The sequence below is a fragment of the Salarias fasciatus genome, chromosome 10 (assembly GCF_902148845.1).
Source record: "Salarias fasciatus chromosome 10, fSalaFa1.1, whole genome shotgun sequence".
Taxonomy (NCBI): domain Eukaryota; kingdom Metazoa; phylum Chordata; class Actinopteri; order Blenniiformes; family Blenniidae; genus Salarias; species Salarias fasciatus.
In genome coordinates, this window is record NC_043754.1 from 11,335,807 (window position 1) to 11,351,302 (window position 15,496).

General features: G+C 42.9%; 1 protein-coding gene across 3 annotated transcripts in view; it reads right to left on the reverse strand.

Moving 5' to 3' along the window:
* Positions 1-15,496, reverse strand: part of dlg4a (discs, large homolog 4a (Drosophila)) — a 68,831-nt gene that overhangs the window by 14,809 nt on the left and 38,526 nt on the right. For all 3 annotated transcript variants that reach the window (XM_030100180.1, XM_030100179.1, XM_030100178.1), the window contains exons 2-3: positions 14,744-14,905; positions 6,909-6,965 (exon numbers count right to left, since the gene is read on the reverse strand). In XM_030100180.1, the coding sequence (XP_029956040.1) occupies positions 6,909-6,965; positions 14,744-14,905 (219 nt within the window). The remainder of the gene's footprint in view (positions 1-6,908; positions 6,966-14,743; positions 14,906-15,496) is intronic.

The window sequence follows — 15,496 nt, forward strand, 5'->3', positions numbered from 1 at the left end:
ATAACTGTGTCCTTTGAATTGTAACTTCTGCTTCACTTTTAGTTATCTTCCCACATTGGATGTCTTAATCATGTGTGCACAAAGCTGTGTTGATGGATAAAATTCATTGAGCTGTTGCTCTATTTAGGTCAGTTTAATGCCATATCAGGTCTTCAAGGTAATCACAAATGATTGAAAGCTTCCTGAAAGCTTGCTGGCTTGAATCCCTGCTGTGGCTCCCTGAGCAAGACCCTTAACCCCAATCTGCTCAGGTTGCTTCGGGACATCCAGCATGAAACTTTTACCAAGTCAAACCACATGATCCACGACTCGTGGCGTTTCCCTCCAAAAAGCTTCATCACAGCGAGAACTGCAAGTGAACCACATGTCAGTAGGGATGACCCGGCTCCATTCAGAAATAAAAAAGCCTGTGTGTATCTGGTGACATTGATGTCTCTATTTAATGTTGTATTATGTGATTTATTTATTTTTTTTTGCTACAAAAAGTCAAATAAGTGGTGTCAAGGCTTTTTCTCCAGACTAGACCTCCATCTTATGCTTGAGGCCTCGTCATCTTTGGAAATCATTGTCATCATTGTGAAATGGTCTTTATATCTACCACAATAACACTTAACCACATAAAGTGGAGGTATTGAACTATTCCTGAGCTCTCCGCTAAATGCCAGAGTGCTGTAGCTGCTCACTGCTGGACTGCACCAGTGTGGTGTGGAGCTTCAGTGTGGAGCCGTGTCCGATGGGCGGTGCTGTTGAACGTTACGTCAAATTCATCCCTTATCTGGGGAGAGAAATAATGAGTGTAGCCAGCAGAAATCTAAGCCGAGTGCAGGCAGTTTCCCTGCAGGGACTTTGCCAGAGCTCTCTCTCTCTCTCTCCCGCTCTCTGCTCCGTCAAGTCTTTCAGCCACGGGGCTGTTGGGATTTACGGTCTTTGGCTGCTCCTGCCCACCTATATTTTAGCGCCACCTATTCAGCCGGCCCGTCCCCCTGCCACGTCTTTACAGGCAGCGCCGGCGCTCGCCTGTCCACGCCTGGGCTCTGTTGGATTTATAGGCAAAGGAACCCATCTGCTAATTATGAATTCTCACACAGACAATGGACCGGCGACCTGTCCAGAGGATCCCCTGGCTTCGCCCATCATCAGCTGGGATCTGCTCCAGCAGACATGGAGGCAAAGAAAATTAAACTAAAATATGATCAATTTAGGAATTCATGCTCGGCTATGCAGCAGATTTTATAACTACTAACTAAAGCATAGAAATGATTTTAATAAAGCATCGTGTTTTGGACTCATCTGGTCAGATGCGATAGGAGAGCAGGATGTCACATGTCGCTGACACTCGGACAAAGACCAAAGGTTACGTGAGGCTTCATCGCCGCGCGTCCTGCACAGCTCGCCTTCAACATGTGAAAGACAACCAGTCGGCAAGAGAGATGACGACCTCTGCTGAAATACGCAATGTCGAGTTTTATGTGTTTGATAAAGTATGAAGTGAAGGGGAGGTGTGACAGTAATAACTGATTGGTCAAGCATAATGGGTAGTGCACATTTTTAGCTCTTGGTGAAACCGGGGTGTGGAGAGATAACAGGAACAAGGACTCCAGTCTAAGTCCTATATAGTGCTTTAAATTGGTCATAAATGATTTTAAAAGGTAAACACAAGTGTTTTGTAGCACAGCAGTTATTTCTGGATTTCATTGAGCTTAATCTGTGCCTGAGTTCGAGCTTCATTTAGAAGTTACATATCTGGGCTTTTCATTTATGTTTGCATGTGTGTGTGCGTCTTTGGTTAGCTGCAGACTGGTCTCCATTTTATTCAGCCTATAGAAGAAAGATCACAAAAAAAAGGCAGCTTTACACTATTACAGCCAGACTCAAACATCCATTACGTGGCACACAGGGCCCGAGCAGGATTCGATTAGTATGAACAAATTTCATTACTCAGATTCGCCCTCATTAAAATGTCTGTCGTGGGCCCTTAAGCACAGCCACCGCTTTCACCTGAGGTTTGTTCCTGTGTAGATACGCTACACAACGCCTCAGAAGCAATGCAATGCAACAAGCACTGTCACTGACATTTGTATGAACGTTTTTCCAAATATATATTAGGACACAATTTGAAAAAATAACAAGAAAAGAATGTAAACATGTTGAAAACATGCCTACCATCTTATGATGCCGGTGTTTCTTGCCTTTCCGGACATTGTTGAGGAATCGGCAGCCCATCTTTTTGGCGTACCACACAGACATGAACATTATGTTTCAGTTCCGAAATGTTAGTGGTGGACAGTGGGGTGAAAACCCTCCTCACCCTCCGAGACGACATATACGCCCACCGAGAGCCTGCTGGGAGACGGCACCGCACGAGTGTCTGCAGTTAAAGATGCAAGCAAGTCCCCTCTGAAGTATTATGAAAGCTGAGAGAGCCACCAGAGCCTGGCCCTGTCATCAGAGATGGGCAGACACCAAAATGCCTCATTTAAACTGCATCTATCTTGCACTCCACTAAATCTACCAAATAAAGCTTATTTCTGACATGATCTATACTGAAACATTCACAAATCCATATTCACAAAAAAAGTGCACAACCCAATTAAGCGTCTTCCTTTCGCTGAGCTGTTGCAAGAGATTTAATTTGAAGAATTCCAGCTTCATCCGCCAGCGTCTGAAGAGTCTGTCATTGCCGGCGTGGCTCGTTAACAGCCGAGACCTACTTGTCCTGTCGTCAAAAAAATCACCCATCCAAAACAGGAAAACAAGGCTTTATAAAACAGATCCTTCCCTTGGCCGTCATCTGTGGCGACGGGCTGCGATCGCGGTGCCTCCCTGCTACTGGTCTGAGCTCAGCGAGAACGCAGTTCATATTTTCTGCTGCTACTGTACTGTACCCCTCCCATCCCCGCCGCTCGGGGAAAGAGGAGCGAGCAGGAAAGTTTGATGGCAATTACTTAGCTGTCTCTCTGTATAGTTGTTGGCACTGGTGATGTGAGGGTGGGGGGGTGGGGTGGTGTGTGTGGGGGGAAGGAATTGTACGTTGACTGAACTCAGGAGGACAAGCAGCTCAGACTGGCCGGACTCGTCCAAAGGAGCATTTGAAAGCGAGAGGGCACTGGAGGCTTGTGAGCTCCGGCTCCACAGGCAGTCAGAGTGATGACTGAGAGACACAGTTGTGACAGCAAAAGTGGAAAAATGTCACTTGACATCTGATCATTTGTCTTATTTTTGCTTCCCTTTTTTTTTTTTTTTGGTATAGGTGTTGTGTGTTTTATTAAAGTTTAAACTGCTTTACAGATTCTTGTGTTTAGTCGATCTGAGAAGCCGCACTGGCATTTTTATGTAAATACCTTCAAAAAATAGTTTTAGATTTCAAACTCCTGGAATGTGATTTTGCAAATAATGCAATATTATACATCGAAGACCTTCAGAGAGACTGCTACCTTGTGGGAATTGATTGAACGCCATTGAGAGAAAAACTCTTGAAAGACAATTTAGCCATGGAAGAGTGTTCGAAGTTTGAGAGTGCAGTTTACTTTGAATACATTTTAAAAGGGGGGGGGGGGGGGGGCTGTGACCTCATGAGGGCACAACAGCCTTACAGGAAAATGTGTAGAATTATTTTTTTTAACTGAGCTTATTTTTTTTCCCACCAATAGCTCACTGGAGCTTTCTCTCCGTGAAAGGCAGACGGATCGACAGGCGTGTAATGTGCATACACCAACGGCGTGCACACTCACTGACTTATGTAAGGACATGTTGAAGGACAAGCTGTCAACCGACATTCTCATTCTGTTAAATAAAATCCCTCCGTTTACCTATCTAATTTTCTCACCCTTCCCCCATCGCGAGGACCTCTCCATCCTGCGCGTCACGGCTTCGTACGAACGCCTCTCTCCTAGCTTTCCCTCTCACTCTCTCCCTCCTCTCCCTCCCAGAGGACCTGAGCTCCGGCTGCACAGTAATTACACCGAAACTGCGGGGACATATTTAAACATTTATTAAAGAAAAAGTAAGGAGGAAAGAGAAAATGAAGATGGAGCCAAGATACCAGCCAGACGAGAGTGCAGAGCTTAACGGGGGGGGGGGTGTTGATGCCGAGCTCTTGGGGAAACACCGCAGAAAACAGTAATTCAATTCTGGCGATAAAAACGCCTTTGTCTTTGTGCTAAGCTTCAGACGCGTCTCAGAAGGGCTGACTGATCCGTCTGTGTGAAAAGCATTAAGTATATAAGGCCATCCGCAGGACTCGAGACAAGGGATAGTGATACGCACACCTTTTCATCTGAAGAGACAGACTATAACATGAACGGCTTGGTGGGAGTCGTCAAGTGCTCCGCGCCTGCTGGTTGTCACTCTCGGCTCGTCAGGCGGAGGATAAATGGCAATGATAAACGCCGTGCGGTGTTACCTCAAGAGATCTAATCTGTCACAATAAATGCGCCTCACACACTGCTAAATAAATCAGTCTCCTATAGAATGGGACGATTGAGACAGGTCTCTGTGCATAGGAGGAGGATGCTGTGGAGAGAACGAGAGATAAAGCACTGCCACCAGGGGAGTTGCTGTCGTGCAAAATTCATCTGCAATATATATATAGAATTAATGGAGATGCACAGACTGATTAGCTTTGAATAAATAATTTCATCCACTTTCTTTCATGTTCACACTCAAGCAAGGGAAGTTCTGCTTTGCCCAATAACTAGATTCCCACTGGAGTCAGAGCAAAGGTAGGCCAGTATATTTTATGGAATAGTGTTGGGAGAAGAATGAGCTCAGTAGCCCAGGCTCTTTCTATTATTTCAGGAGAAGAAAGCAGATAATGGAAGTTTTTCGAAAACATTACTTTGAGTCATCAATAAAAACAGCACCAAGCATGTAATATCACATCATATATGTATTTACGCAGACTTGAAAAGACTTATGTCGAGTTAAAGCAACACTAAGGAACTTTCAGTTTTCGTTGATTTTGGCGGCGCCAGTGGACAAAAGTGGTAGTGTTTTGCCTGAAGGAATACTACAGTTCCCATGAGGACTAGCACGTGGTGTCGTAAATTGCTGCTCCTGGTGGCGTGCCGTCGGACTGAACTCACCTTCATTTGTTTCCAGTGGCTGTGTGAAGGACGGATAGCGACGAGGTAATGAATCTAATGGTGGCTAAACAATGTTATATCGTGATGTGACGCATGCCGTAAAGCAGTTTGCACATTTGGAGCTTTTCAGTGTGCAGGGTTCCTACCACCCTCCTCACAGCTGCTTAGTCCAAGTGAAAGCAATACTGACGCCCTCAGCCCGTGACAGAGGGGTCATTCAACTAGTTGTAAGTCGAAGTATCATCACAAAAGATATTAAAATGTTTTATTAAGGTTGAAAAGTTCCTTAGTGTAGGTTTAATAGCACAGATATTTCATCACCAGGAACACAGGTCGAAGATTAAAGTTCGTTGCTGTGTGGCGAAGGAAAAAAAAAAAAAAAAGGTTTCTAATTACATTTCACAATGAGTTTGAAAACATGATGTCATTTGAAGCTAAAGCACCTCTTTGCTAAATCATGTACATAACCCGAGGACCCCGTCTCACTTGCCAAACCATTGCAGCGCTTCCAGAGACAATCCCACCCATAAATCAATGGGTCCTGGAGTGGTACTGGCAAAGCCCACACCATTAAAGCAATAAAGAGACAGACTGACGACACCCCGCCTACACATCAATGACAGCCACACGGGCAACGCTGGCTGCAAAAAGACGTCCACACACAAAGGCATTGCTGCAATGCATCTCCAAGCCGGTACACAGTTCCGCTAACCAGAGTGGAAAATTGAGTGCATGCATCTGCAGACGGCTGCACTTCTGTATATGTATGAGGGACTATATACATTTTTCTCACTGATGACTTCATGCTGAAGACTGCAGAAGGTCCCTGATGTTAAACAGTATAACAATCCGCATGCATTATTAGATGGCAGAATGTTTAAAGACGGAGCAAGTGCATGCAGACGGCAAGTTGTGGATTACAGAGAAACATAAATTCAATTGATTTTCGGTGATTTCTACCTGCAAATTTGTTCTATCACATTTCTGACAACCTCTGAAGATCAAATTTTACACTTAGATAATTTAACACTTGGATAATATGATTAATGGCACTCTATGAATTCTTCTTCCATTAAATTCATGATAGAACGTAACAGTACATGAGGTGCAGCCTCATCTGATCATAAAAATGTACTACTGAGAGCAACACAGTTATCTTTTCAAGGTTGTGGAAGTCACTCTGCAGTCTCACACTGACACCTACAGGTTTCTGTCTGCAGCGCAAAGACATCAATCCTTCCCATGAAACATGACATCTTGGCATCATGGGTACTGCTCCACTGATTCTATTGATGTGTGTGCGTTACATCCAGGCCAAATTACGCATATTGATCTATATCCACTTCCAATATATGTCTGCAGGACATCAATACATTATTGTTTCAGAACTTGGTGCAAAAAATGGCCAAACTATAAAAGATGTCTACATTAAGACGTCATGGAGGTTTATGCATGAGAAGTTTTCCACTACAATTTATGTTGTCACAGGTCCAAAAAAATGGTCTCTGCACACAAGCGGAACAAATCTGTTAGACAAAGGAGATTTGAATGACAATGAGTATGAATACGCCGATATGATCAGGAAACAGATGACCTCATACTCTGGCACGACGGATAAAATGGTGATGAATGGGCAGCTGTCTGTTTGCCATCAGACAGCCCGACGTTGAGGGACAACAAATCCGACAAAGACGAGGACACGGGGATAAAAAAAAAAAAAAACAAAGAAGAAGAAGAAGAAGAAAAAAAAAACGGACACGGATGACGACGACTAATGGGACGACACTGGTGACTCTCACGTCACACGGATGGCTGTACTCTTACCAGTGTGGAAACCGCGGAGGTGTACATTGGAGTGTGTCCAGTAGACATCAATACAGGCTGCAAAACAACAGAAGGGAGAGGGGAATCGTTCAGGGCACAGGAGAACAGTGGGCACCTCGTAGTTTTCCCTCTTTAAGTCCCCAACAGAGAAGCTAATTGTGTTGCTGCAGGAGTACGGCGTACGTCTTGAATGTTGCGGTTCAGTGAGCCACCCTGCCGTTTACACCATAATGTTTAATGTATGATCACAAACCATTGGAAACAGTGGCGGATAGACAGCAGAGGAGTGGGGTGTTGTATGAAATGTGTCCAAAACATGACACACGGGGGAGAAAACAGGCTGCCAGGCCTGGCAGTCGCTCAAACCTCATAAGTCTATACATATGATTTGAAACACATTTACACTACCGAGTCAATCCCTGAACACATCTAGTCACTTCGCCTTCATCTTTTGTTTCTTCATCATGTCGTTCTTCTGAAAACAGTGTACACAGTGACAGTAGAGCATTAAATACAAAACAAATCAGTTATTGTAGTAACATCTCTTGTCATTGAGAATTCCGACAAAACAAAACAAAAAAAGAGATATAAATATAAGGGTAAAAAAAGACTGTTGCATTGTAGGTATTATTATGCAGCTCTTTCTCGTGTATCTATGAATTTTACAAATAGCAGCAGTGCAGTATTTTTACGTGTCAGGAGACACTTGTCCTCCCGCTGGAAAAGTTTTCCTGTTGCAATACAGCACATTATTAAATACTGGGCCAGCTGTGTTTGCTGATCCGGTACTGAACCCAGGAGGTAGATTCACAGACACTTATCTGTGTGTGTCTCTTTCCGTATAAACCCTACTTTCAGGACAGCGATTTGCATCCATCGAAACATGAGTCATGAGGAGGAAGGAAACATATAAGCTGTAACTGGTGTAAGGAACGTATCTGCTTTTTTCATATCCAGATGTAAGTGTACAATCGATACAAATCGATTAGCAGCAGCTGATTCTTTCTCCGGTTTCTTAATCTTTAGTTTAAATTCTGTCATTCTGTGGTCCTGTTGTCATACAGCACCACATACAGTGGTCTCAGAGGCATGCGGCAGTATTTTTTCACTTATAAGTCCGAACAAAATTTGATTCATAGACTGGGAAATACATTAGACAAGTTATTCTATTACCACCTGCACAAGCTACATTCCTGACTTGTGTTGCTCAACAGCAAACTAAGACCTGCTGCTGCAATGTAGAGTATGCATTTTATTTGCACACAGTCCATAGCACGGTAGCTAATGTATAACCTCAATTCCAAAAAAATGTATCTTGTTGCTCATAACATCAGCAACGTACCAGGTGTTGACTCTCAGACAGTATTTACCACTCCATGGGAAATATTTGGCCATTTTGAATTTAATGGCAGCAACATGTCTTCAGTAAAGGTGAGACTGGTCCATGTTTATCAGTGTGCAGAATCCCTTTTTCTTTTAGAAACTGTCTGTAAAATAAACATCGTGATGGCAGCGGTGAGTCACTGTATAGTATTCGGTTTGTCTTCAATCTATTTTTGTTTCTGAGACATATAAAAGCTTCAGACATCACCAGTACTGACTGACATAGTTATTGAGAGTGGAGCAAATTCTCATTCTATTCTCTATTAACCTGATTTATAATATCTAACTGAAAAACGAGTGAAGGAATTTCACAATTTAGAGGCTGGAGAACCAGAAGTAGAAAAGCGTGAGCTCATTTCCAGATATTAGAACCCTCTCTAGCAGTACTTTGGATATCTTTGTGCAGAAAAGGGATGAAGAGGGGTACCACTCATCACAACTGTAAAACCACACCTTGGAGATGAGGCTTACGTGGTTCAGGGGATCCACCGACATTCACACAGCGGCGGACAGGGTCACAACACCGAAATGTGACGACTGAACCACTGTTCGGTTATAATGGCACCATTTGAGGGAGCGTGAGGAAGTGCAGATAGGCCAGACACTGCAGTCATCATCATCATCATCACCATCATCAGCAGCATCATTACTGCTCCCATTATTACATTTATCATCAATGTAAATAACAAATTGGAAAACAAACCATACACCAATACATTCCAAACACACATCACACCTTCATAATGAGAACAGTGGATTGTAACAAACAGAACATTTGCATTTCCCTTAAGCAGAGTTGAGGAGAGCACAGGACGACCAGAATCACTCACATAAATGGAGGGGAAAAAAAAAAAAAAAAAATCAAAGTGGCTCCAAAGTTGTTTGCCCATCAGCCCGAGATTGGGTTACATTTTTTGTATATACTTGTTTTTAGAATCCTTCCAGCAAGCGTCCCGCCGCCATGACAGGACGCAAACAATTCACTGTGAGCTAAGTGAGTCCAGACCTTTGTACTTCATAGTGCATTCAGCTCTCCCTGAAGAGAAACACTAAACTTCATAAATAATAGCAGCATTCCAGAAATAGAAACAGGGCCAATCCTGGTTCCCGAAACATTTTCAACAACATCAACATGCTGCCTTTCATGTGATGGGAAGAAAATATCCTCCAGAAAGAATCTTGCTGCAGTGTAGGTATCATAATAACAATATTATTGTTGCTATAACTCAATTTTATCTTTCCCCACCACTTCACATATTGCCCATTGCTTCTCAGAAAGGCAGTTTGCTATGTCACGCATACGTTTTGATTCAGTGAACATATCGAGCTCCGGAGTTTCATCCATGATTATGTGAAAAATCACAGGAGACTCAGGGCGCGGCGGGACCCTGCTCTGTAATGCAGCTCCACTTTATGATGTTTCACACAGAAGCATTGCCTAATGCACTGTACTTTTGTGGGGATTATATGAGGAAAACCTCTCCTGCAGTGAAGTTTATCTCACACGTTCCTCCTGGTAGAGGCATTTTCTTGCAGTACACACACAGCAAATTCACTGGAAAAAACACCAAAACGAAAGTTTACAGAGCCAAAGATTGACTTCACTGTCAAAGATTTAGTATTGAGTCAAGCTGTATTGACTGGATAATGAATGTGGGACTTTAGATGCCAGAACTTGAGCTAATATGCTTTCCAAAAAGATAAAATAACACGCAACAAAGCACTGCAGCTAGAATGAAAAAAGAGGGATTTAAATCGAAAACGTTATTGTAATTTTCACATGAGATCGAACTCCATTATAGAATGGTTTTGTTTTATCAAAATACTGGAGCGAAGGACGGATTTATTGGCACGTGGCGTCAGGAAACCTACATTAAGTCGTGGAGTGAGCACACCAAATGTCAGGCGAAGCATTGTGCGCCCACACGCCACACAATTAGCATCACAACAGGCGACTTGCATCCTGTAAATGATACATTTTCTATTTTTGAAGCTCAGTGAAGGTCCCTGACTGAAGCCTTTGCCTCCTGTTGTTGGCACATTTTGATGATGCAGAAGCACAGACTGCCCACACGTGTGCTATTAACACTTCAGGTCAGTCTAAATATCACGTCCTGCTTAAGTTAAATAATCACTTTTAAGACATTTTCCAACAAACACAACCACGGTGGCTTTGAGAGCTCGGAGGAGATGACTGTAAAAAACCAGCAGCAAACATTAAAAAAAAAAAAAAAAAAATCATAAATGATCATTTGAATTTTATTGCAACAGATTTTAAAGACAATTTAAAAAAAAAAACATTTACATAAGACTAAATGTGACTAAATCTGACCAATGTGGCTTCTCAGTATAAGTGTATGAAAATTATATTCGGAAAATAACTGAAATATTTGTGTAAAAGTTGTACGTGTTTCTTGCAGGGCTCCACAGAAGTGTAGTGGCAATGTTATCTTAAGAATTTCTCTAATTCAAGTGTTGATTGGGCTTGGAGGCCTTTCTGTGAGGAGCTTGCATGTTCTCCCTGTGCATAGGAAGTTTTTTTCCCCCTAAGATTCCACCTACTGTCCACTAAGATTTACTGAATTGGTGACACTGCTTTCTCATTATGCTTGTGCTTCGTTAATTTGCATAAAGCAAGCTGTCAGGGCCACCTTCACAAATCCCCCGAAAAGACCAAAGCAATGTTATTATTGATTATTTACACACATCAACCCAGCCTGCTTCTGCGTGATAACCACAAGCTCAGCTTTTCCTCCTGCACGTGCACGTCAGCAAAAACACAAAATGAATCTTTAGATTTGTTCAGTTGCTGCGTTGACATGTAAACGGGAGTAGATTGCGTTAACAGACATTGTTGCGTTTGTGAGTTATGGCAGATGGGCGGTCGCTGTGAAAAGACATGCTTCTGTGTTTAGGAGACAGTCGTTCAGATTAGTAGTCTGATTATTGTTTGTGGTCATCTATGGTTAGACAACAAAGAGCTTTATCAAGGGCACAAAAATCCAATAGGGACCGAGTACATCTCCCACAAGGAGATCTGAGCACAATCGCGGGCGCTAATTTAATCGTAAGATTTCACTATATGGCTGCATTAAATTTTATTGTTGGGCTTCTGCATTTAATAATACAGTATTGAAAGAGTAATTACAATTGATCTGCAGTTTAAATGTAGAATAAACTGACCTTTAGATTAGAGGTCCACTGGAATTGTTATTCAATAATGATCATAATAAAATGTGTGTGTAAGTCACAGATACGCTGGAAAACAGTTCTGGAAAGTATGGTTTTCACTTCAGTCACACACACTCACCTTCACAATTACAGGCAATTTAACAATGAACAAAACCTCAAACATATGTTTTTAGGAGGAAACTAGAAAAAGAAAACAAACACACACACGCAGGAAAAACATGATGACTCCACAGGGACTCAAACTAGGACAAGTGCATTAACCCGAGAGCAGGAAATACCTCTGGCCCCTGACTGTGGTCCCCAAGGGGGTCCCAGACCCAAGGATGGAAACCACTGCATTAGAGGGCACATGTCAGATTGTATGTTTTCTAATAAGCAGATTTTAATAACCTCTTAATGGTGTTGTGTAAAGAAAGGAGCGGGCCTCCGCCCCGTCGCTATAACAAATGATGCGCCTGTCGACTGTGAATAATTACTGATCTCTTGGCGTGTGCTGGGTGACAAACACCGCCAGGATCAAAGGGGATTAATCAAACCAGCAGGAAAGGTCAGAAAGGATGACGTATCCATACAAATTCCTAAAAGTAAACAGTTAAAGTATTTTACTACTGCTTTATTATGATGGCCAGATACAAAAAAAAAATGCTTACTTCAATATAATGAAAGACAGCTAGTGTGAATTACAACAAATCCAAAATATCTTTAAAAAAAAAAAACGCTTTAACAGAGACAGACATGTGCCACCTTTCCTTCGTCAGCCTCCGCCAGCCACAACTGTCGCTGAATTCACACTTTGATTTGACAACATGCCTGAAGAGTCCAACAGAAACAGAGACTGACAGACAAAACTGCCACAACATTACAGCCCGTGCTTGTTTTTTTTTCCCTCTGTTCACCGTAAGTCCTTAGATATTTCTGTTCTGTTGAAGTTTGCCGTTTGTTCAGATCCTTTTTAGATGCTAATGACTTGCGAGTGGCGACCACAGTGACACATGCAGGATCACACAAAACGCATGCAGCTTCCGCACCTCGTCGCTCGTGGAAAAAAAAAAAAATAAGTGCATGAAGATGCAAAAGTGACCTTTACGTATAGTCTGACTCGCAGAAGCCAAAGTAACTGCAGCTGCAGAAGAAAGAGTGTTGTGATGTTGCATGTTTAATCTATCTCTCAAACCTTTTCTTGCTGCATTTCAAAGTAGAATTTCAAGTGCTTCGAGGATGATTGACAGAAAGATAATCAGACAAAACAAGTGAAGACAAGAAAACAGTAAAAAAAAATAGGGTTAACAAAGCTTGTGAAAAATACAATGTTTTTTTTTTTTTAATTTCCGTTCAAGAAAACAGCACAAATGACCATTTTAGCAACCATGATCACAAAACGCTTGAGTACAACAAACATGCTATGTTGGCAGTGAATGAATATTGATCTGTTTTAACCTATCGGCAAGAGCATGTGTCGCCGTTTCTCTGGTACCGCTGGATGTCATTAACCTGCGTTCGTCACGTGACGCCCCGGTCCGATTCTCATTTACACTCCCTCCCTGGAGAACGCCGGGTGCCTCATAATGAATCACTCGGTGCGTCCCATGCGGCGACTCCGAGCGACTCCCCAATGCCACGGCTCGGGTTTTCAATTTGTGGCCGTTCCTAAACCGAGCACCCTCAAGGAGAAATGTCCACGGCCGCCACAGCTCATGCTGAAGAGGCAGCTCTATTATATTTTCAACAGCGGAGAGCAGAAATCACAGGTAAAGCACAATAACTTCCTCTCCTCTTCGCTCATTAGACGGCAGGCCTGTAATGGACCGAACGAGGGACCTCATTGTCCTCCCATGTGGGAAATGGAGAAGCGCTCCCCCTCGAAGCAAATAAACACAGGAAATCTTCACTGTTAATAGCATAGGAGGCCCTTAAATAACATATGTGGGCATCTGAGATGGGTTTTTATTAAGTGGCCATTATAGCCTACACCTTTACATCTGTAGCTGCAGTAAGTCTTGGTTAATGCACTCCAGGCCGAGCCGAGCGCTCATGTTCCTCCTGATGTCAGCTGGATCTCTCCTGTTGTCTGTCTGGCTCCTGCTCAGTCACACGGCCCATGTAGATATTGAATTTTGCGTGAGGTAAATGTGTTTGTGCTGCGAGCTGCTCTGATCGAATTGTGCTTTAACAATCCGCAAAGTTGTAGACGTGTGCGTTCACACTCACGTGCATAATCGTTGTACTTTTATTCTCTTCCTGCTTTACCGGATTAGAAGAAGAATCAATAGTATCCCTCACCTAATGACGTTACATGCATCAGCCTGGTATCGTTTGGCTCATTAGCTGTAACTGGATTTGCCAATCACAGCGCTATAATTTTATATCCATGTGTTCGCTGGGATTGCTCACGCTGTTATACATTGAAATGTAATCCCAATAACCTGACCTCTCATCCTGACAGGTGATCACGTTACTCCTGCACGTCCTGCGCGCATCCCGTGTCCACTTTCACTCTGATATTCATGCAGCGATGCTCCGATCGGTATATGCACAACCATGCAGGTGTAAAGTTGATCTGACATTAAAAGGTACCAGGGGCCATATTTGTTCCTCATAAACATATTATATTCCCATCAAAGTACTTATGTTGAGGAATTATGCTTTCAGAACAGACCACACATCATATTAAGTACAAAGTTGCAAAGACGTTTGTGAGCTAATTGAAAATCCTAATGTACATTTAACAAGCTCAGTGTATGTTAGGTCTCTGATTGAGGGAAATTAGAATAAAGCACACTAAACTGAACTTGGGAATTCAAGCCTCATATTTGGATTAATAGCATGCTGGTAATCGGCGATGCTGTTTTTTGGTATGATTTCATTTTGATGTGAAATTTTAGCACTCCTCCGTGTCAGATATATACAATTTTCCATTTCTGTAGTTATAAATTTTTGATATAACGGCGATGTAATTAGTGTTTTAGGTCTGTAGCACAAGAATGTTTGATGGACTTGACTGCTCAGTATCACAACGTCACAGATTAGAGATATAAAGTCAAAATGATCCCTCTGATGTTACAATGAGTGTTCCAGTCCTGCTGTAACGGTATTAATGTGATCTGCTGGCTGAGGAATAACAATGCCTGACGTGTCTGCAAAACGTTGGAGCATGGGAACACGCTCATTGCTAAGTGTTGACAGCTGAGTGCATTGTGCCAGAGTAATCGTGTTACATATTGATCAACAATAAAGTGAGTGTGTCTGAGTGTGTGTCCTACCTTGACAGGAGAGATATGCGTGTGAGGTGTGTAGCCGTGTATCGCCTCCATGGCAGCAAGGTTCTTGTCACTCATGTGAAGCATCTCTGCACTTTTCCCTGGAGCCAGATGTGCTGGACTGTGCTCCAAGGGGGGCGTCTCCTCATCCTGGTACCTGTATTTCTGCAGACACAGGGACACACAGAGATGATGGTATTAATCTTAACGGGTCACAGAGGTTAGCGATCGTTAAATCGCATGCATAACATGCCGCTTCGCTCATTATTGTTGCCTTTCACTGGTGACCGCCCTCCTTTAGACACAATAATGGAGTAAATGACACTCTCTAATCACCAAGGACACAAAGCCGTATTTCCATCAGGGGCTTCTATTGCTTCATGTGAATAATCTATATGCAGATCTGGTATATCACATAACATGTGCGACGCCTACAAGGGCAAAGTGGAGGCAATAGTTGAGAGAGAAGCTTCAAAATGTTGCCATTGTGCGTCGAGCTTAATCCAACGTCCTCCACAACCACATGGAGCATCTCGAGCCGTGACTCATAGCAGTTCCAAAGTAGCAGATCATGCAGCTTCTTCCTAGTAACCTCACTCCCCTACCGATATCCCACACCTGGGCAGCCTGCCAGCAGCCCACTGTTTTCGCCACACATGGTAGGCTTCATTCTAGGCGTGATGACACAAAATCTGCACACAGCATTTTCCATCCCAAACACACACACACACACACACACACACACACACACAAAAC